At 40.5% G+C, this 22,843-nt stretch overlaps 2 protein-coding genes across 5 annotated transcripts; one reads left to right on the forward strand and one right to left on the reverse strand.

The window, feature by feature from the left end:
- Nucleotides 1-1,384: 1,384 nt before the first annotated feature.
- Nucleotides 1,385-7,470, reverse strand: LOC105912192 (peroxisomal succinyl-coenzyme A thioesterase-like). Of its 3 annotated transcripts, none has more exons than XR_004163684.2 (11): nucleotides 6,767-7,470; nucleotides 5,895-6,104; nucleotides 5,622-5,721; nucleotides 5,188-5,396; nucleotides 4,636-4,811; nucleotides 4,314-4,430; nucleotides 3,924-4,009; nucleotides 3,653-3,746; nucleotides 3,091-3,171; nucleotides 2,745-2,819; nucleotides 1,385-2,416 (listed from the first exon to the last, which is right to left on the reverse strand). XR_004163684.2 is itself a non-coding variant. In XM_012841114.2 (11 exons), exons 1-11 carry the CDS (start codon nucleotides 6,858-6,860, stop codon nucleotides 2,310-2,312), a joined length of 1,410 nt encoding a protein of 469 aa, XP_012696568.1. In that variant the 5' UTR covers nucleotides 6,861-7,470; the 3' UTR covers nucleotides 1,385-2,309. The 3 variants fall into 3 exon arrangements, 2 of the variants coding, with proteins under 2 accessions (XP_012696568.1, XP_031423291.1); XM_012841114.2 differs by having other exon boundaries at nucleotides 2,745-2,880; XM_031567431.2 differs by lacking the exon at nucleotides 1,385-2,416 and adding an exon at nucleotides 2,452-2,619 and having other exon boundaries at nucleotides 2,745-2,880.
- On the forward strand, nucleotides 6,546-22,141 carry mcrs1 (microspherule protein 1). 2 transcript variants are annotated; one of them, XM_012841111.3, is made up of 15 exons: nucleotides 6,546-6,835; nucleotides 14,608-14,705; nucleotides 14,880-15,051; nucleotides 15,367-15,505; nucleotides 15,735-15,899; nucleotides 16,416-16,525; nucleotides 16,783-16,891; nucleotides 17,292-17,430; nucleotides 18,763-18,838; nucleotides 18,943-18,971; nucleotides 19,111-19,203; nucleotides 19,522-19,604; nucleotides 19,946-20,033; nucleotides 20,964-21,091; nucleotides 21,260-22,141. In XM_012841111.3, the coding sequence occupies exons 2-15, from the start codon at nucleotides 14,696-14,698 to the stop codon at nucleotides 21,344-21,346; spliced, it is 1,428 nt and encodes a 475-aa protein (XP_012696565.1). In that variant the 5' UTR covers nucleotides 6,546-6,835; nucleotides 14,608-14,695; the 3' UTR covers nucleotides 21,347-22,141. The 2 variants fall into 2 exon arrangements, with proteins under 2 accessions (XP_012696565.1, XP_012696566.1); XM_012841112.3 differs by lacking the exon at nucleotides 6,546-6,835 and adding an exon at nucleotides 14,001-14,199.
- Nucleotides 22,142-22,843: the final 702 nt, after the last annotated feature.

Raw genomic sequence — 22,843 nt, forward strand, 5'->3', positions numbered from 1 at the left:
TCTCAGACTTAACTGACGCCATCTGGTAAGGGATTGAGTGTGAGAGGCTGCAACGGCTCGAAATGGTGTAAATAGGAATGGGACAGCACGTTGTGACATATCATGTTTATGGCGGTTGTTTACCTTTTTTAACTCTTTCGGGCTTGCCCTGGCAACCCTGTGTTTCACGTCACACTGTGGGTAATTCCCTCAGACAAAGTCTGCATAAATGGGCTCATGTGCGCATAAAAGGCTAAAAATGTCTACTCGAGAGCCCTCGATTTAAGTCCTTGCGGTAGTCCGTGAGTCTGAGGCTGGCGTCTTTTTTGCTTAGGAAGGTTCTTAGCGGTGAAGTATGTAAGGGACAGCCATGATAAGAGCAGGTCAAATTATCTAAATGCTTAGGAAAGGTGCTTCAATGCTTCCTTGGCTCTCCTTTAGCTTTGGACACTGGACCATCCTTTACGAAAGGAAAAGGAAATAATACCGTCCCACAATTTATTGTTAGGAACCTTCCTATGCCAAAAACACTATTCGACCACAGCCATAGACTCCATTCTTGCATGCAATGTCGTTTGGTCAGGTCTTTGTTGTTATTGTATTAATTCATTTATTTATTTATTTAATGTTCACATTTTTCACAATGTTGATTACATAAAAAATATATGTTCCTAAATGATTGCACTTGCAACCAAATTCATGAAGTGTTGAAAGCAATGCGTTAATTCTACTATGAAAGTATTGACACTATGGAAGAAAGTGCTTCCTAATGCACATGACACAGCTATTCAAGTGAATTCTGATTGATAAAAAAGGACAAAAACTTTTTCTTTCAGATTCATGAAAAATACTGGCGTTAACGCTGTTTGCATCTTTAAGTTGCAAAGCTCAGGGGATCTCAAACTGTATATTCTAGGGAGAACTATGCTCTCAAGGTCAAGGATAGTACAAATGTTTCTGCTCAATTCTAATTCCAGGGGAGGCAATATTTTTCAGAAAGCACAGCAACTTACATTTTACAGACTTTTTCCAAAATGGTGAAGAATCACATGCACGGCACATGCTTTTAATGTGCATTTTCAGAAATAGCACATTATTCCCATGACTTTAGAACTTGTGGAGGATATCCAGGAGGTGGCCGTTATAAATATAAATGATAAATTGCTCATCTCCTGCCTAAAACATCCATAAACACAACACGTGGCCACCTCAGGCAGTATTATGGGATTGCTATTAATTATACTGTTGTAGATGACCCGGACTAGCTCTAAGGCATCAGACTCCCAGATGTGCAGACAAAATGCACTACTGTGGCGCAAGTTCCTCCAGAGTGTGTACACTTATTTAGTGTTATTTAATGAGCCTCTTCAAATGGATTTTTTTTTCTTTTTTTTTTTTAACTTTGTCTTTTTTGGAATGCAAATGGATTTTTAAGTACAGTTAATGTTTTAACTACATATTCTATACAATACTATTCAAACCTTCAACAAAGAGCAATAATCCATTTGCTACAATTCAAACTTCTGTATTAAAAAATGTTTCCTGTCAAATATACTTAGTTGTGAAATGAATGCATCATGAGAGACCTGATAGATCAGGTGAAAGACCGGTTGGCCTCTTTGACGTGATGAGGAAGGGACACATGTACCTGTGAAATATGAGACACTGTGGTGTCAGACAGGCCTGCATGTATTTGCATTCATGAAAATGATTTTAAATGAACAACACATTCCCTGTGCAGAACAACATGTCAGACGTCATCAACTGCGAGATGAGACATTTTTTTAAGGCGAGTACGACTGCCTGCATTTTCCCTTGTTGATCACAGCCAATCAGAGAACCAGCTCTTAAGGATGCAGACCTGACAGTTCAGCGGCTTCACATTTGTTTTTGCAAATTAGTCCATAACTTTTATTTTTTGCAAATAAAAACTTGTGTGATCAGACATACAATTTTCTTGTGTGTCCTTATCACAGAAAGCTGAGGACGACGAGTCATTTTCTACAGTTTCCTGACAGTTTAGGTAAACAGACACAGCATACCTTGACATAATTGGTTTGCAAGCATGATGGCAAGCATCAATGTGCAAATCTTTAAAAGTACAGACAAGGGAAATTGGAGGAACAGCATGTGGGATTCAATCATTCTTAAAAGTAGTCTTTGGTGTCCCAAGTACCATATAAGGCACCACCAATGGAAACATATAATGACAGTCCCATAGTCTTACCATGCCACATTAGGATTACATTATTACTATTATTATTATGTGTTTTTCATATATAAATACAATATCCACACAGCAATTGAATGTCAGACTTAAAACTTGTCAGTTACTTCTCCCCTCGCAGATGACATTCCAGAAATCCCAGAATCCTTTGCCATGAATCCTCCTGCGCTGCAGCATGTGCTGCAAGGTGTCCACCCCACAGTGTCATCACTGGAATGTCAACCACAACAAGAACAACTAGAAGTCAACTCTGAAGAACCCCATAACTAATATCCAATATAACAATCCTCTATGAAAAAACATGTCTAATTGTACATGTTGCAAGCTTTGTGGTGATAATTAAAAGCATACTTGCCTTTAAGTCTTTCATGATTAATTCACAACTTAAGTTCTAATGTGCTCTGGGGGGAAAACTAATGTCAAAAACGTAACAGAATTTCAGTTACTTTCAATTACATAATATGTAATGTTGTCATTACACTAGGACAGACATCAAGGGAAAGTGTGCAGCTAGCAGACTGATGTGTGAGGGACATACGTTTTGCGGGTCGTGTTGTCCACAGCGACACCCGTGCATTGGGGGCGTAAGGGGGCTCGATCAGGTGGCCAGCACCTGGGTAGGACAGACGAGTGAACAGATGAGATTTACCTGCTGCGTGCAGTCTCTTCTCAATCTGAAAACAAAATAAAAAACACACGGATATTAATTCCACAGAGCAGAAGCACACGAGAAGATACACGCTTCACTGTATAGTGAATGTGAATTCTGATAGACACCGCTGATAAATGAAACAAATTAACAACTTAATCCCGTCAAAAGAGAAACCACCGAGAATATGGTGTATAACTGTTTACACCATGAAGAAAAGACAGAGACGCCCCACCTCATCTGCATTCTCCAGAGAAGCACAGCTCAGGTCGTCCTTTCCAACTATGTACAGCAGGGGGCAGCACATGTCTTCAACCTACAGAGAGCAATACCACAGCATTAGCAGTACAACCGTGTGAAAGAAGAAAAAAAAAACCCAATTCCTATCAAAATATCAAAAGGGACAGAATGAAAAACTTTGTCTACAGCACCCAAATGCAGCATGTGATAGAAAAATATGTACGAGTAATATGTCCTTCTCATTTCAAAGAGCAGTATAACAAAATACCCAACTAATGTCAGTGTACACAAATCAGAAGAATCATTTCATCAACAATTGTGAAGAAAAAAAGTTATATAAGGATATTTATCGCAGCATTTTAAAATACAAACTGCATTATTTATGTATGAGTTTTTATTCACATTATCAATCATCATGCAAAACCTTTTTATCTCATAATAGTAATGGCCTTTTTTTAAATGTCATGTTTTTACTAAATGTATCTTGAAATGTGTTGAAATTTATTTTCTGAACTCTAGTATATAGTCAGTATTCGTGGAATATAATAGTACTGTACCTTCGCATAATTTTCTGATGGAATGTTACTTGGCAAGGATACTTCTCTGAAACTGACGTAACCCTGTTCATCATAACTCCAGTGCCTCTGATTTCTGATAGAAAAAGAATATAAAATAGAATCAAATAAATAGAAATAGAAATATGAATCAGATGATTTCAATGGTAGAAAATGAGGGTCTATACATGTTCTGAGGTCTAAAGTGAAGCATCAGTCTAATCAATATTGTATTCTGGGCAAAAAACTCTTTTAGTTACAATGATGACTTAACTCTTCAAAGCTTTCTTGCTGTCCATCTTCACTAGAAAATGTGTTGAAACTGCCCAAAGGTCCATTTATGCCGACCACACATCTAGGCTGAGAATGATGCATAGGTGGAGGAAAACATGATATTATTCTCATTGTATTACAGTGATCCCTACCTCAAGTCACGTCTCCAAGTATAAGCTAAAGTTAAAGGATAGTATTAAATACGTGCTTGCATAACTGCAAGCATGCAAGTTCTATGCTTACATTAGATCAGACATGTTAAATCATGTTTAAAAGTCATACTTCTGAGAACAAAAGGGTGGTGTGGGGGGGGGGGGGTAATTGGTGTGATGCACATGTATCGTCAGTGACTTTTCAGCTGTAATTCTGCAGTAATTACTTCTACACCCACCTTGACAGAGAGCTGAGAGGCTATCCACAGGGACAGATACACCCCAAACGAGAGGCCCATTACTCCTATTCTCTCCTCACACACCTGTGGGTGCTTCTGCAGGAGCTGGAAGGCAGCCTGTATGAAACAAATGTTCCCAAAAATGTCAAAGTTGTTCCCTGTTAGCCACAAGTTGACATTTGATGTGGAAATAATATTTTGACTATCACTCTAAAACTGTCACACCAGACTAGTGCACTTCTTTGCCTTTAGGCTGAACTAAGTAAGGCTTTCAGGATACTGACAAACATGACTAGCAAACAATGCTCCTGTAACGCCTTACCCGGAAGTAAGAATCTCCCACATTGATGCGGTTCAGTGGACCAGGGATGTCTTTGTGGCCAAAGTAAGCCAAGGCAAGACTAGCCATCCCGTGCGATGCCAACAGCGCAGAACGGTACTCTACCAGCCCCCCTCCCATCCCCCAGAGGTCCAGAACAGCAGGGAATGGGCCTGGTCCTGGGAGCACAAACAATCAGGTGTATACTGCATTTATCTCTGAACCCTGATCTGAACCACTATAGTAGCTGCGAGGCAAGAGCAAGTTATTTAATGTGATTAAATGAGTCTATGAGTCATGATAAAACAGTCTAGTGTGCATCAGCTGGGTCACAGTTATGGCACTTTGATGGAATACACTCTGACCAGTAGTTACAAGTCATGTTGGACCACCAGGTTTCCTGTTTCAAACTTCTGTTGTGTTCATGTCGACATTGTGAGCTTCCATGGGCTGACAGTGACACTTTTAAGGCAGTCATACATTCATAGGACCATCATTTAGTTAAGGAGTATGTTTGAATATTGAGGCCTGATTCTGGACCTGTCCCATGCTCACCTGGCGGGAGAAACATGGAGCCTACCACACCATTCTGCCGCACCTCAATCCGGCGGACCCCTGGTGCCATGTACCACCTATCCACCACCGTTTTTGCCAACTCCTGTCCCTCTTCTGATCCTTTACCTCTGGTGTCCTCTGGGTTCACATGACCCTCTAGCAGAGACAGATGCACTGCATATGGAGTCTCAACATCTCTCTTTCGCAGCCTGCAGCAAAACACAACAAAAATTATTTTCCAAAGCAATGATTAAACCCTGCCATAAATATGGCACTGCTGGTTTCATTATTCTTTACTACTTGTAAAAAGTTCACTGTCTAAAAATATTTAGGTAGATGGCTTATGGTGAGTTTAGTTACCTCGTTAAATAAAGCCTGTCTATTATTATCATACGTCAACATATTTAAAACACCAGTCTGCTATGGCATCCTACCTGAGTCCCTCTCTACTTCCAGGTACGGGTTGTAAAGCCCAGAACAGCCCCATCGGTTCACAGCCCACATAGGAACCACCCATCGATGGATCCCGCATCACTAGGACAATTCAGCAGCTAATGTTACATAGAAGCCCTATGAGTAACCTAGCTATTTCACTGCAGAGTTCTAGAAGGAAACATACGTCATCTCATTTTATGTTTATATAATTAAGATCAAAACTGCCAGCCGAACATATACCAACAACACTACCATCTAGGCGCAACCCTTACAGTTGACAGCACCCTTTGCATCTGTGTAGTAGTGAGACAGTGCTTCCCACAGGTCTCCATCCTCACTGGTCAGGTTTGCCCGGACTGTGATGGGTGTGTGGGAAGGCAGGTGATGTGCCTCTATGCTGATGGGCTCGTCTACGAGGGCTCGTGTGGGCCTGGCTGTCAACAGGGGTGCAGGACGACCGGCGCTCCTCCACCGAACCTGAGCTAGAGAGATGCGGGGAGATTCCACTGCACATTACATTCTCCTCTTCTCCAGTTCTGAATGTTGACACATTTCGTTCTTATGTTATTTTGTGCCAACTTTGACAACTTCGTTTTAAGGTGATAACATCAGTAAAAGTGAAAAGCAGGTGCAAGAGGAGATCAGTGTTAATACGAACTAGTCACATGGTTAGCCAATTGTTTAGAAATTAATTCCATTTTTTCTGATACCGCTGACCCAAATACTACCCCTTGGAAAGTCTCCAGACCAGCCTAGTGCGACAAAATTCAAACATCAGTGTTGTCATGACCATATGTTGGGTTTTACAAATCAATTTGTCTTCCCATTGAGACAAAACAAAGTAGCCTAATTCTAGGCTGATTAGAAAGATCATAGAAGAGTATAGCTATTGAGTTATGGTGTTAGTTATGGTGGCCTTTGCAAAGCCATGAGTGCTTCTGGGTATTTTGAAGACTTTGACCTTAAAACCCGTCAGGATTTAAACGCACACACACATGTTGTCTTGGAATAAGTAGTAAGTGGGTAGCCATTCGTCAACGAAAAGATTCAAATGCCTTGTTGACCATTTTGGCATTATACAATCCAGTGGAAATGTTGTGTTCACTGGCCTGTTGCACAAGTCGTGAATTGGGTCATATCTTACCTTGCCTGTTGCACATTTTCCGATGAAGGCTAACACGGAGCTGACCAACAGCTCTGAGCTGGCACTCTAGTAAGTATAACGGTGTCCAGGTCATGACAGTGTTTCTTCAACCTTGCACAACGTCCCAGAACTAAGAAAAGGCAAGACTGTATTCAATGATTATTGGCCTGTTCTGATAAATAATATTGCTCTATTTCAACTGATTGGAAGGTACATAAAGTCTCAATCTAAGATTAGTCTAACTCTGTTGCCGCAGTGTGTTTCAACACCAACGTGTTCCTGCCATGTTGAGTGGTGAACCTTAAACCCTTCGTGCAAGAAAGTTAAGTTACTCGCACATGTAACTTATTGTCGAAGCACAAGAGGTTAGGATAAAGACTTAAAACTATTAGTTGAACTTTGAACATGGTTCATGGAAGTCGCACCGAGATCTTTCAAATGCCCATTAAGGCGCAAGTTTTTTTTGATCATGCATTCTGGAAATTTCTGCATATACTCCAAAATAGTTTTTTTATGAGGAAAATCGTTTGAGAAAACTATTGTTTTTATCCAGATCGAACCCAAATATCGGAAAGAGTGGCGAAATGAACATGATTTTCGTATGGAAGAATTGCCATCCGTAGTTAAATATCTGGCAGAGAGAGAGTAAATAAAGTAGGTAAGAAATAAAGTAGTAGCAGCAGCGTTCAGTGAGCAACTATAGGCAAATGAGCTCGAGCGACTTCTGGTTACGATTTTTCAAAATAAAAGTCCCTTATTAGCCCCGTGTTTTCTTAAACTATCAGAGATATTAATTTCATAGTAACATCAAAATGGGTTAAAAACGATTCACTGATGTTACAAAAGTATGGTTTTCTTGTTTTCATATAATGAACAATGACTAAACAGACAATATTGTGTTAAGAAAAAGTAAAACACACCCCAATATGCTGATAAAAGGATTATGCCTTCATTAAGTTGGTTGAACTTGTTCAGAACTGTAAAGAAAGGGTTAAAATATGTTTAGCAGTCATTATTCTGGTCATTCACTGTGAAAAAAACACTTGACACACAGATCACACAGGTGAAAAGGGATTATCTCCAATGCCAGGGTATTGCCATGTGACACGTATCACACTTTGCTGATGAAACTAAAGATTGTGTCTCAATAAAAGGGGGGTGGAATATGTTCAGGACACTCCAAACATTAAATAAAATGTGTGAAGTAGTTCAGATTTACGTCCCTGAATGCTCCACAATACTTTAAACATAGGCCTACACACAGGCGAAAATGCATTATCTTCAATGGCAGGGCCATGTGACATGTATCACTCTTTGCTGAAAAAACTAAAGATTGTGTCTCAATGAAAGGGGGTGGAATATGTTCAGGACACTCCAAACATTAAATAAAATGTGTGAAGTAGTTCAGATTTACGTCCCTGAAGGCTCCACAATACTTTAAACATAGGTGATCAGACAGGCGAAAATGCATTAACTTCAATGGCAGGGCCATGTGACATGTATCGCTCTTTGCTGAAAAAACTAAAGATTGTGTCTCAATGAAAGGGGGGTGAAATATGTTCAGGACACTCCAAACATTAAATAAAATGTGTGAAGTAGTTGAGATTTACGTCCCTGAATGCTCCACAATACTTTAAACATAGGCCTACACACAGGCGAAAATGCATTATCTTCAATGGCAGGGCCATGTGACATGTATCACTCTTTGCTGAAAAACTAAAGATTGTGTCTCAATGAAAGGGGGTGGAATATGTTCAGGACACTCCAAACATTAAATAAAATGTGTGAAGTAGTTCAGATTTACGTCCCTGAAGGCTCCACAATACTTTAAACATAGGTGATCAGACAGGCGAAATGCATTAACTTCAATGGCAGGGCCATGTGACATGTATCGCTCTTTGCTGAAAAACTAAAGATTGTGTCTCAATGAAAGGGGGGTGAAATATGTTCAGGACACTCCAAACATTAAATAAAATGTGTGAAGTAGTTGAGATTTACGTCCCTGAAGGCTCCACAATACTTTAAACATAGGCCTACACACAGGCGAAAATGTATTAACTTCAATGGCAGGGCCATGTGACATGTATCACTCTTTGCTGAAAAAACTAAAGATTGTGTCTCAATGAAAGGGGGGTGGAATATTTTCAGGACACTCCAAACATTAAATAAAATGTGTGAAGTAGTTGAGATTTACGTCCCTGAATGCTCCACAATACTTTAAACATAGGCCTACACACAGGCGAAAATGCATTAACTTCAATGGCAGGGCCATGTGACATGTATCGCTCTTTGCTGAAAAAACTAAAGATTGTGTCATGTATCACTCTTTGCTGAAAAAACTAAAGATTGTGTCTCAATGAAAGGGGGGTGGAATATGTTCAGGACACTCCAAACATTAAATAAAATGTGTGAAGTAGTTCAGATTTACGTCCCTGAATGCTCCACAATACTTTTAAACATAGGCCTACACACAGGCGAAAATGCATTATCTTCAATGGCAGGGCCATGTTGACATGTATCACTCTTTGCTGAAAAAACTAAAGATTGTGTCTCAATGAAAGGGGGGTGGAATATGTTCAGGACACTCCAAACATTAAATAAAATGTGTGAAGTAGTTCAGATTTACGTCCCTGAAGGCTCCACAATACTTTAAACATAGGTGATCAGACAGGCGAAAATGCATTAACTTCAATGGCAGGGCCATGTGACATGTATCGCTCTTTGCTGAAAAAACTAAAGATTTACGTCCCTGAAGGCTCCACAATACTTTAAACATAGGCCTACACACAGGCGAAAATGCATTAACTTCAATGGCAGGGCCATGTGACATGTATCGCTCTTTGCTGAAAAAACTAAAGATTGTGTCTCAATGAAAGGGGGGTGGAATATGTTCAGGACACTCCAAACATTAAATAAAATGTGTGAAGTAGTTCAGATTTACGTCCCTGAATGCTCCACAATACTTTAAACATAGGCCTACACACAGGCGAAAATGCATTAACTTCAATGGCAGGGCCATGTGACATGTATCGCTCTTTGCTGAAAAAACTAAAGATTGTGTCTCAATGAAAGGGGGTGGAATATGTTCAGGACACTCCAAACATTAAATAAAATGTGTGAAGTAGTTCAGATTTACGTCCCTGAAGGCTCCACAATACTTTAAACATAGGCCTACACACAGGCGAAAATGCATTAACTTCAATGGCAGGGCCATGGTACTGTATCACTCTTTGCTGAAAAACTAAAGATTGTGTCTCAATGAAAGGGGGGTGGAATATGTTCAGGACACTCCAAACATTAGATAAAATGTGTGAAGTAGTTTGAGATTTACGTCCCTGAAGCCTCCACAAATACTTTAAACATAGGCCTACACACAGGCGAAAATGCATTATCTTCAATGGCAGGGCCATGTGACATGTATCACTCTTTGCTGAAAAAACTAAAGATTGTGTCTCAATGAAAGGGGGGTGGAATATGTTCAGGACACTCCAAACATTAAATAAAATGTGTGAAGTAGTTCAGATTTACGTCCTGAAAGGCTCACAATACTTTAAACATAGGTGATCAGACAGGCGAAAATGCATTAACTTCAATGGCAGGGCCATGTGACATGTATCGCTCTTTGCTGAAAAAACTAAAGATTTACGTCCCTGAAGGCTCCACAATACTTTAAACTAGGCCTACACACAGGCGAAAATGCATTAACTTCAATGGCAGGGCCATGTGACATGTATCGACCTCTTTGCTGAAAAACTAAAAGATTGTGTCTCAATGAAAGGGGGTGGAATATGTTCAGGACACTCCAAACATTAAATAAAATGTGTGAAGTAGTTCAGATTTACGTCCCTGAATGCTCCACAATACTTTAAACATAGGCCTACACACAGGCGAAAATGCATTAACTTCAATGGCAGGGCCATGTGACATGTATCGCTCTTTGCTGAAAAAACTAAAGATTGTGTCTCAATGAAAGGGGGTGGAATATGTTCAGGACACTCCAAACATTAAATAAAATGTGTGAAGTAGTTCAGATTTACGTCCCTGAAGGCTCCACAATACTTTAAACATAGGCCTACACACAGGCGAAAATGCATTAACTTCAATGGCAGGGCCATGTGACATGTATCACTCTTTGCTGAAAAAACTAAAGATTGTGTCTCAATGAAAGGGGGGTGGAATATGTTCAGGACACTCCAAACATTAGATAAAATGTGTGAAGTAGTTGAGATTTACGTCCCTGAAGCCTCCACAATACTTTAAACATAGGCCTACACACAGGCGAAAATGCATTAACTTCAATGGCAGGGCCATGTGATACGTATGACACTTTGCTGATTAAACTAAAGATTGTGTCTCAATGAAAGGGGGGTGGAATATGTTCAGGACACTCCAAACATTAAATAAAATGTGTGAAGTAGTTGAGATTTACGTCCCTGAATGCTCCACAATACTTTAAACATAGGCCTACACACAGGCGAAAATGCATTAACTTCAATGGCAGGGCCATGTGACATGTATCGCTCTTTGCTGAAAAAACTAAAGATTGTGTCTCAATGAAAGGGGGGTGGAATATGTTCAGGACACTCCAAACATTAAATAAAATGTGTGAAGTAGTTCAGATTTACGTCCCTGAATGCTCCACAATACTTTAAACATAGGCCTACACACAGGCGAAAATGCATTAACTTCAATGGCAGGGCCATGTGACATGTATCGCTCTTTGCTGAAAAAACTAAAGATTGTGTCTCAATGAAAGGGGGGTGGAATATGTTCAGGACACTCCAAACATTAAATAAAATGTGTGAAGTAGTTCAGATTTACGTCCCTGAAGGCTCCACAATACTTAAACATAGGCCTACACACAGGCGAAAATGCATTAACTTCAATGGCAGGGCCATGTGACATGTATCACTCTTTGCTGAAAAAACTAAAGATTGTGTCTCAATGAAAGGGGGGTGGAATATGTTCAGGACACTCCAAACATTAGATAAAATGTGTGAAGTAGTTGAGATTTACGTCCCTGAAGGCTCCACAATACTTTAAACATAGGCCTACACACAGGCGAAAATGCATTAACTTCAATGGCAGGGCCATGTGATACGTATGACACTTTGCTGATTAAACTAAAGATTGTGTCTCAATGAAAGGGGGGTGGAATATGTTCAGGACACTCCAAACATTAAATAAAATGTGTGAAGTAGTTGAGATTTATGTCCCTGAATGCTCCACAATACTTTAAACATAGGTGATCAGACAGGCGAAAATGCATTATGTTCAATGGCAGGGCCATGTGACACGTACGTTTAAAGTATTGTGGAGCACTCAGGGACGTAAATCTCAACTACTTCACACATTTTATTTAATGTTTGGAGTGTCCTGAACATATTCCACCCCCCTTTCATTGAGACACAATCTTTAGTTTTTTCAGCAAAGAGCGATACATGTCACATGGCCCTGCCATTGAAGTTAATGCATTTTCGCCTGTGTGTAGGCCTATGTTTAAAGTATTGTGGAGCATTCAGGGACGTAAATCTCAACTACTTCACACATTTTATTTAATGTTTGGAGTGTCCTGAACATATTCCACCCCCCTTTCATTGAGACACAATCTTTAGTTTTTTCAGCAAAGAGCGATACATGTCACATGGCCCTGCCATTGAAGGTAATGCATTTTCGCCTGTGTGTAGGCCTATGTTTAAAGTATTGTGGAGCATTCAGGGACGTAAATCTCAACTACTTCACACATTTATTTAATGTTTGGAGTGTCCTGAACATATTCCACCCCCCTTTCATTGAGACACAATCTTTAGTTTTTTCAGCAAAGAGTGATACATGTCACATGGCCCTGCCATTGAAGATAATGCATTTTCGCCTGTCTGATCACCTATGTTTAAAGTATTGTGGAGCCTTCAGGGACGTAAATCTCAACTACTTCACACATTTTATTTAATGCTTGGAGTGTCCTGAACATATTCCACCCCCCTTTCATTGAGACACAATCTTTAGTTTTTTCAGCAAAGAGTGATACATGTCACATGGCCCTACCATTGAAGACAATGCATTATCTTCTGTCTGATCACCTATGTTTAAAGTATTGTGGAGCATTCAGGGACGTAAATCTGAACTACTTCACACATTTTATTTAATGTTTGGAGTGTCCTGAACATATTCCACCCCCCTTTCATTGAGACACAATCTTTAGTTTCATCAGCAAAGAGTGATACATGTCACATGGCCCTACCATTGAAGATAATGCATTTTCGCCTGTCTGATCACCTATGTTTAAAGTATTGTGGAGCATTCAGGGACGTAAATCTCAACTACTTCACAAATTTTATTTAATGTTTGGAATGTCCTAAACATATTCCACCCCCCTTTCATTGAGACACAATCTTTAGTTTCATCAGCAAAGTTTTGATACGTGTCACATGGCAATACCCTGGCATTGGAGATAATCCCTTTTCACCTGTGTGATCTGTGTGTCAAGTGTTTTTTTCACAGTGAATGGCCAGATTAATTACTGCTAAACATTTTTTACCCTTTCTTTACAGTGTTCTGAACATGTTCAACCAACTTTATTGAAGACATAATCCTTTTATCAGCAGATTGTTGTGTGTTTTACTGTTTCTTACTACAATATTTGCAATGATGCCTGTTTAGTCAGTGTTCCCTATATTTAAACAAGAAAATCATACTTTTGTAACATCAGTGAATCGTTTTTAACCCATTTTGATGTTACTATGAAAGTAAGATTAATTGTCAATTTTCAGCTACATCTTAGTCATTATCAAAGTATCCTGTACGCTTAAAATTAACTCACTATATCTTACCTTGTTTTAAAGCAAGTTAATATAATGCACAGTTAACAAAATACCATTATAAAGTCTGAGCTAGCGAGTAGACAGATTAGGACTTTATAATGACAAATAGGCTACTATAACTTTCAAACACGCTTTTAACTATTTTCCCGATCATTAGGACAAATGGAACAATAAAACTCGTTGCATATAAAAGGTTTTTATATTACCCAGTCGATTAACAGGGTGTTTGTTTTAAAAACCTTTAATTTGATACAACAAACTCATTTTACTTCCTCGTTTCGTTTTACTTCCTGGGGTTAATGTGGGTTATCGTTGCTAGCAGAACGGAACTAGTAGTAGCCTATGTGACAGGATGTTTTCTTTTTCCGACCCCGGTCCACAAGGTGGCGACTCTTGTCTTTAATGTGGAATTCCCGCGTAGCAAGCAGACAGTTTAACGTAACATCCGTAGTCACCGGAAATACTCGTGTTTTGTTCCCGTGTATTCGATTTTCAGTAAATAAATACACGTTTTGTGGAGACAGGACATCGAATTTCTTGAACTTTTGGACGTAAATTGATCGACATTCGTCAGTAATATCTCCAGAGGTCACTTAAGGTTTTTCAAAACAGGTTACTGGTCGCTATTTCATGCCATTTTGTGTGAAGTTGTTAGCCAGCTAACTAACCATGCTAACCCAAATTTAGTTAATTTAGAAAAGACTAACTGTCAGGTTTTGCTTACGATGTTACGTCAATGTTTTCTATTTCTCTTTAGCTATCTTTGTATGGAAGAATGGGATTAGACATCAGTTGATCTGGCTATTTCCGGCATCGATATACATTTATATAAAACATATTATGAGTTAAATGCAATCAGTCATTGCGTTGGGTGTGAAATTGGTGGGGGGGCAGCACTTTACATGGTACTGAGTTTCATGGCTAGGTAACATTGGAGAACTTGCTCATTGCGCCTGTCTGAATTTGACAACGCGCGCACCCTTTGCATTGTCAGCCCCTAACTGCTTATATTCCGTTTAGGAGACGTTATCCCCTGTGTTGAGTATCCAGCAATGACACTTGCCTGACTGACTGCTTCCGTGTGTGTGTGTGTGTGTTTTTAAAGGCTATGGAAAAGGGTAAGATATATTTCAATGTAATGTTTTTTTTAGGTTTACACACTATGGTTTAGCTATACAGTTATAATTGTTGTATTATGCCTAACCATGGGCTATCATTATTGGGAGTGTGGCTTGGATCGTTGCATTTTAGGTTACTGAAATATGGAATGGACTGTATATTTTTGTGTGTAGATTCGCAGGCTGGTATTGCCCCACCAGTCGTGGGAGGTTCATCCATCGGAGGCCTGGCCAGTCACAGCAGGTCAGAGGATGAGGAGTCCACAGGGGTGAAGGATGTGAAGAGATCAGCAGCACAGGCATTCGGTGGCGGAGGTGGAGTGCCCAAACGCCGCAGCTCCTCCAGGTTCGTCTCACATAGAAAAAGATGGCCTTGTCTGTGCTTGCTACAGATTCACCACTTTACATTCATGTTTTACCATTTACTGGAGGCTTATATCCATAGCCACTTACAGTGTAGGAGAGGCAGACATTTGACCTATATCTGTGAACCCTAGAAATGTAACTCATGACCATTATTTCATAAGTATGTTGCACTTCCAGTTGAGTTACACTGTGGAATGTTTCAAGAATTCCACAGGTTATGTGGGGCAGATTGCAGAACAGGGCAGGGGCATTTATAGGGTGCCAGCGGTATATTCATTGGTCATATTTCTCTCAGGTCAATCAAGAGGAAGAAGTTTGACGATGAACTGGTTGAAAGCAGTCTGGCCAAATCCTCCACCCGAGTGAAAGGTCCGCCAGTCATCGAGCCAATCCGTTGTGCTGGAAGTGAGCCTTCGTCCAATGAGAAAAAGAAGGTAATTGAAGAACTTCCATATCTCAGTTTTTGCTAAAGAGCGTTGGTTGCTGCCATCTTGTGGTGATTGTCATAGTAGTCATTGATTACCTGCTAATCTACCATTGAACTTGCTCTATGACAAAAAGTTAATGTCAATGTCTGTACATTGATTTACAATGTGATTTTGCATATCATTCCACCTTACACACACACACACACTTACACCAACAACCTTTCTTTTCCCCTAGGTGTCAAAATCGAGTTCCTCCATCACTCCCCCTCTGACCATGGTGATCACCCCTCCCCCCATCACTAAGAGGGTGAAGAAGACCAAGCAGACACTGCAGATCACTAAGGACCTGGGTCGCTGGAAGCCCACCGATGACCTGCTGCTCATCAATGCTGTCCTACAGGTAAGATGTACAAGAGTCACTTCAGTGGAGGACCTCCGTATGTGTGACCACTTCCACACTAAATTCTAATTCACTTAAGGAAAGCGGAGAAAAACACAATTTTTTCACAGAATTAAATGAATCAATGTTTTATACAGAATGTTTAATACCAACTGAAAAACTAGAACTGTTTCCAACCGTCATTTATTATCAAATGAATCTATTATCCTCTGGTTTTCTCTTATGCTTGATGGCTTTAACAGGAAAAAACATTATTGTTAATCATTGTTGCGCAGCAGCCTGTTATGTATATAAGTTACTGCTCTGTCTTTTATAAAATATGCTCTATCCATTAGAATGCCTTGCAAATGGGATTACAATAGTTGGGTACCTTTTTACATTTTTTTAATGTAGAATATTTGTTTTATGACCTTGAAAAAAAATACACCAAAGGGAAATTCTAAGAGTTTCCGAAGTCTGACCGATCTTGTTCTGTTTGTCACTGTGTAACTGTGGCTGTGTATTGTCTGAATGTAGACCACAGACCTCACGGCAGTACATCTGGGAGTAAAGTTCAGCTGTCGCTTCACCCTGAGAGAGATTCAGGAGCGTTGGTATGCCCTGCTGTATGACCCCGTCATATCCAAGTAAGATGCTCTACTCTTACAAACTGTCCCTTTCAGCTTTTTACTCATTGGCTTGCCTTATGGCACAAAATATGACTATGATGTGACAATAATTGAAGTCTCGTCCCAACCTCATCTTGAAGTTCATAACGTTCTGTGCCAAATTAGCAAATTGTCTCATGAACATTTGTCTCTGTCTCTGTCTCTCTCTCTCTCGCTCTCTCTCTCTCTCTCTCTCTCTCTCTCTCTCTCTTTCTCTCTCTCACATATATATGCAGATTGGCATGGCAGGCCATGAGGCAGCTGCATCCAGAGGCCATTGCAGCCATTCAGGCCAAAGCACTCTTCAGCCAGGCAGAGGAGGCACTGCTGGCCAAGATCAGCTCTGTGAGGCATTTCATTTATCTCTGTTTACTGCCCTCTAACATCATTTGTCAACGGGGTGTTCGTTTTTCCTTGAATGTGGGCCATGTACCCGACAGGCTGTATTTCACTCAACGTGACACACCAAACGTTGCCTGAGAAATTATTGTGGACAACTATGCCCGGGGCCTGTGTTGTCTAACATCAGTGAAGCAGTTGTTCCTCTGCACAGAGACTGTTGAGATGCAACTGACGAAACAAGTTGTGACAATGTTAACTCTTACATGAACATTTTCTGAGAGCGTCTTATATATATATTTCATTACGAAATGTATGCATTCACTCTACTGTGACTCGGATGGCATTGTGTCTGCAAAGGTTGAACGTGTAAATGATTGTGTGTGTTTGTGTTTTTCTTGAGCAGAACAGTCAGCCCAAGCTGGAGGTGTTCTCGGAGCTGCTGAGTAAGCAGCCGAGTGTCTTCTACCCCTCACGGACACCCAAGAGCCTGATGGTGCACTGGCAGCTTCTCAAGCAGTACTACCTGCTGGAGGACCAGAGCGGTGAGCTCTTATACTCACGCTTAGGCTCACTGAGTCACAAACCGGGCCCATAATTGATCATACTGCCTTTGTAAACGTACACTTAGATAGGTGCTTAGAGAGATACGACAGGCTGAGCAAGTTTCCCTTTTGTACAAACAGGAAAATCTAGCTCCAGGATCCTTTGTTAATTGTGTCTTTTTTGGCACGAAACACGAGTTCAATTGAATTGGATGGGATGTTAGCTTTTCAAAATGAGTTACTTTAATTTTAAATGATCCAGTTGGCAGAAAATGTCTGTGGGATTTCAGTTAGCAATGTGTACAAGTTGATCATTCAGTTAATGAAAGACCAACGTAGTGATTGCATCACACTGTGGTAGGGATGAGAATTGATAAGATTTTAACCATTCCGATTCCTGTTTATCGATTCGATTCCTTATCAATTCTCTTATCGATTCTTTTAGGGCAAGGAAAAAAAAAAAGAGTACAAACGGGTTTACTTACATTCATTTTCTTTTATATAATATTCTCTGAATAGATGATACAGGACATATACAGTATGTATGTATGTATGTATCATTTACATGTTTTAAATAACCAAAAACAAACCTAAGAATTGGTCAACAAACTCTCAAAGTGGGTTCCAGAGACCCATAGCCTAGGGATCCTTTTCCTTGACCGGGTGCCAGGGGGTCCCAACCAAGAAAAAAATCATTTGTTTTGACTATAATTCCAACCATAAGTATCAGAATGTATGACTGATTTGGTAATGGGTTTTTATACAATTTTTGTAATAAAACTAAACTCAAAAGTCTCATCAGCCTGGAAAAGAATCGTATCAAATAGGGATCCCTCCCTGGTCTAATTTCTGGCAGTTTAGGGGTCCTTGATATACAAGAGTTTGAGAACCGCTGTGCTAAATAATATTTGAACATGCCAATTACAGTGCTGTTTTTTTAAAGCGTCTTCACCTTGAACTAAAAATAAAACTGACATAAACAAATAGTGAAAGCTGGTTTACACAATGAAACCAATGGCACTAACACAATAGACTGTTAGAGTTTACCTTCGATATTAACAGATGAAGCGCTAACGTTAGCCGCGCTGCTGTTGCTTGGTTGAGATTCATTAATGTTATGGTCACTCCGTAGCGCTCAAAAACGCGACATTCCTGCAAAGTTATTGCATGTTGTATGGACAAATGTTTCTGCATAATGGTTGTATTTCCCCCCTTTGACAAAATAGACGTATTGCAAGTGGCCCTGTGGTTAGATTTGAGAGTGTGTCGAAATAGCCTTAACTCTCTTCCTCAGTACCTGTCTGTTGCTAATAACAACCTTCTCTGTTGCAGTCCAACCTCTCCCCAAAGGAGACCAAGTCCTGAACTTTTCAGATGCAGAGCAGCTGGTAGATGATGCTAAGCTAAAGTAGGTGTCTTGTCCTGGTTTTACTGTCAATAGGAAAGCACATTTCACATTGATCTGTTTTTAGAAAAAGTTACTGATTTTCTCTTCCTATTTCTTCCCTTCAGGGAAAGCAGAGATGAGGTACTTGAGCATGGTGAGTCCGTTACACAATGCTTTCAGAATACAGGCATTCAGTGTTTCCCTTTTTTGATCATGTTTTTACTGGTTCTTGTTTCACTTCTCTTCCTCTGTCATGCTCCTCACTCATTGTCATTCTTCCTCTCCCCCACCAGAGCTAATGATCTCTGACAGGCATCAGAAGAGGGAGATCAGACAGTTGGAACAGGAGTTGCCTCGCTGGCAAGTGCTAGTGGACAGCATCACAGGTCAGACGCACACAGTTGCACACATCAGTGGTTTTGGAAACTACACAGTACATGGCAACAGAATAGACCTTGGACTCACTCAGCTGAACCGAAAAGACATAACAGACAATTAACTATGGAATTGAACACATCGGTGTGAGTGAGGAATTGCTCACCTCATAGCTTAATATAAACCCTTATACCACAGGCTGATATATTGTCAGGCAGTTATGTTACAATTGTAAATATAAAATACTGTGTGCTCTGGATGCAGTTGTTAGTGATCTAAGAGGCTAACTCAATTCCAATGAATGTGTTTAATTTGTGGCATGCTCTCAGGAATGACCTCCCCGGACTTTGATAACCAGACCCTGGCAGCTCTGCGGGGACGCATGGTACGCTACCTGATGAGGTCAAGAGAGGTAAGAGACTCACCAGCTGTGTGGAAAAGTTACACATCAACCAGTACACAGCTCCTGCCTTCATGCCTCACGCTGTGATGTGACGGCAAAGGGAGATTTTTCAAATTCTTGGGCACAGTTTGTCAGAATGGAACTGAAAGTTGGGGACTGAATATACATTTTTCATTTGTTTTGCTCTCTTTGGCACTGCTCTATAGATTTTGCTTTTGTTTTGCTTTGGTAGTGTAGTTTTTTGTTCAGGGCTGTTTGACCCTGTATTTTAGAACAGTAGGTTAGAATCATGGTTTGTATTGTAAACAGTCTAGGCCTTGATATGGCTCACTGTATCTCCTCTGCTGTAGATAACGCTGGGCCGAGCCACCAAGGACAAGCAGATAGACGTGGATCTTTCATTGGAAGGACCTGCATGGAAGATCTCAAGAAAACAAGGTATGACATTGCAAGTGAAAGAGTATGCTGTTCTTGGCGAATCCTTGATGAAAACGGCAAAGTTGGTTCCTTGATTCAAGTTAGCTTGGAGGAAGTAAGAAACTTGGGAAGGCGGCGTAGCGGAAAAAATCAGTTTATTCCGACGCGTAGCACAGTAATCTCGTATAGCACGGTCGCAAGTCATGAGAACTCTTCAATATTCTTACAGAAATGTACAGTTCTTATAGGGTAGAATTAAAATATTAAACAATGACATAAAGTATAGGGGAGGGGGTGTGTCTGGGGGTCAAAGAAGGGGGTGTGAACATGAGAGGGTGTGACTGTTAGGCAAGGGGGCGGGGGGTGTCTAGCTTGACCAAGGACTATCTAAATGCTAAATATGCCTGGCTCCAAACATCTCATAGACAAAGGCCAACAATGAAGTCTAATGGCTCAGGCTCCAAACAGACAAAGACCAGGAATCAAGTTTGATGGCTCTGGTTCCGGACCCCTGGTGTTATTCAAACTGAGAGTGGGGGTCTGTCTGACATGGCTTGGCTTACATGAAACAGTATATGAAATTTCAGTGTATGAAATTCACCTAAATCTAACATAAGCAAGTGTAAGGATAAAGGCTGTCTATTGAAGCTGATGTAGAATCAGTCTTTATTGCATTAAAAAGCAGTAACAAAACATGTGTAAGTTCAGCAGCAGGAACAACTGAATTAACAGAATAACAAATGTTTCAAACCTCTGTGATGTATACAGCTTCAGCTACCGCTAGCATAGTGAGGACTTGGCTTTCAGAGGCAGCACCATTATGGCTCCTATGAATTTACATAGCATTGAAGCATTGTTTTTTAGTAAACGACTACCTTTTTGTGCTTTTCCTCAATATCCTCCTTCAGCTACTGTGTGACTGACAATAATCCATTTCACTGCCATTTAAAGGGATTATTAAACTGAAAAACAATGGGGACTTTTTCATTGCCAATGAGGGCCGGAGACCCATCTATATAGACGGTAGACCTGTACTGTCTGGCAACAAGTGGAAACTCAACAACAACTCTGTAGTGGAGGTAAGGAGATGGGGATGGATTATGGGTGGGGGAAACATGTTTGCAATTGTGAGTTTCCAGACTGTACTCCCATCTGAAATTAAATTGTGTTGAGATATCTGGAGGGTCCTTGCATCTTTGGATGACATTATCTGCTCTGGATCTTTGACCATGGTCTTTTGCCTCCAGATTGCAGGCCTTCGCTTCGTGTTCCTGATCAACCAGGAGCTGATCTCCCTCATCAAAGCAGAAGCAGCCAAGATGAACCAGCAGTGAGGCTTCCCTGGAGGAACTGCCCTAATCCTGGGGCAGGAGGCAGCAGTGGCCTGGGCAGATGAGCTCTGAGGCCTGGCTGAATCCTAGCAACCGGCTCCTCTACCTGAGTTTGTAGAGATAGACCACAGTCTGCTGGGACACAATCAGACTGATGTAGATGCGTGAACAATTCCACATCACCAGTGGCGATGGCTTTTCATGACACTGATAGAGTTGGGACAATGAGTCATACTCAAAATGTACGGAGTGGGATGCTCTCATATATGAACAGCTGAACAGTTGACTGACTTAGAATTCAGAACTCGGAACCTTAAGCCAGGCTTAAAGCTCATTTGAAAGCTCAAAGTTAGGTTTTGAGTTTCAGTTTGAGTTCTCTGTTTTCTCCACCTGCTTAAAATGATTTTCCTGTTGAGCCCAAAACGAATTGTTGTTTAACAATCCTTGAAACTTTATCTATAGATGAAGCTCTTGTGTGAACACGCCATCAAACTCCAGGTAGATATGCCATACACAATATAGTTACTACAGGCATACAGTTTTTCAGAGTTGTCATGAATTGATAACACATCTCCCTCCATTAGTCTTGTCCCTTTCACTGTCAGAGCGCAGTCATTGATAGCATTTTTACAGGCACGCACTAGCCACAACTGCACGAGCACCAGGCTCAGGAAACAGTCCATTCCACAGAATTTGTTCAAATCAGCACCATCAGCTCAAGTCCTATGAGGGAGCGTCTGTGTTTCTCATGCCCTTATTAGTGTGATGGATCCATTCAATAAATGTTGTTAGTCTAAACCTGTGGCAACATGTTTTTTTTGTGTGTGATTTAGGACTATGGTGCAACTTCAGATAGAAGTGAGTGTAGAAATATTTTTTTGAGTTTGTTAAAATCTTTATACATAGATTGGCACCTTTAACCTCCACTGCCTCTATGCTGTCCTTGTATACAATGAATGAATCTACATGCACAAGGCGGTATTCCAAGTACGTGGGTTAGTGACAAACCTGTATAAGTTAAAGCAGCAATACGGAGTTCTGTTCCGAAACTAGCAAGCTAACTACCTAAAAGGCATGGGAAAACCTTGCAAACACCACCAACAGCCCAGTTGACATTGATAGAAACTTGCCAACACACTAACTGGTGTCTTTTGGCAGTATAGCTGGCAATGTCATGCCTTTTTGCAGGGTATTCCAGCTCAGTACACAGAACTACATAGGGCATATCCTGGATGGCTAGTGGGAAAGACACAGGTGTTTATCTGTCCTTCACATGACCATATGCTATCTAAATTAATTTCAGGATGATACCAAAAAATAGGTGCCAATAAAACCATACCTCAAAAAGTGTAAAATTGTTGCATAGTGTTACTTTAATAATAAGTGGTAATTTACCCACTTGCTTGGAATACCCCCCTAGTGTAGTAATGACCGAAATGTAAACACGTTGTGTCTTATCATTTAAAGAAGTGCTAGAACAATGAGGCAAGTATTAATTGC

This window comes from Clupea harengus, chromosome 5 (genome assembly GCF_900700415.2).
Source record: "Clupea harengus chromosome 5, Ch_v2.0.2, whole genome shotgun sequence".
In the NCBI taxonomy this organism is placed as follows: Eukaryota; Metazoa; Chordata; class Actinopteri; order Clupeiformes; family Clupeidae; genus Clupea; species Clupea harengus.

Excerpts from the sequence above, each read along its gene's own strand:
- LOC105912192 (XM_012841114.2), bottom strand. The coding sequence starts at position 6,860 with ATGACCTGGACACCGTTATACTTACTAGAGTGCCAGCTCAGAGCTGTT. Across the intron at positions 4,431-4,635 it reads TGGGAGATTCTTACTTCCGG|GCTGCCTTCCAGCTCCTGCA; the intron begins GTAAGGCGTTAC and ends TGTTTCATACAG. Across the intron at positions 4,010-4,313 it reads CCTCTCAGCTCTCTGTCAAG|CCTAGATGTGTGGTCGGCAT; the intron begins GTGGGTGTAGAA and ends CATCATTCTCAG.
- mcrs1 (XM_012841111.3), top strand. Across the intron at positions 15,506-15,734 it reads CGTCCAATGAGAAAAAGAAG|GTGTCAAAATCGAGTTCCTC; the intron begins GTAATTGAAGAA and ends CTTTTCCCCTAG. Across the intron at positions 18,839-18,942 it reads GTAGATGATGCTAAGCTAAA|GGAAAGCAGAGATGAGGTAC; the intron begins GTAGGTGTCTTG and ends TCTTCCCTTCAG.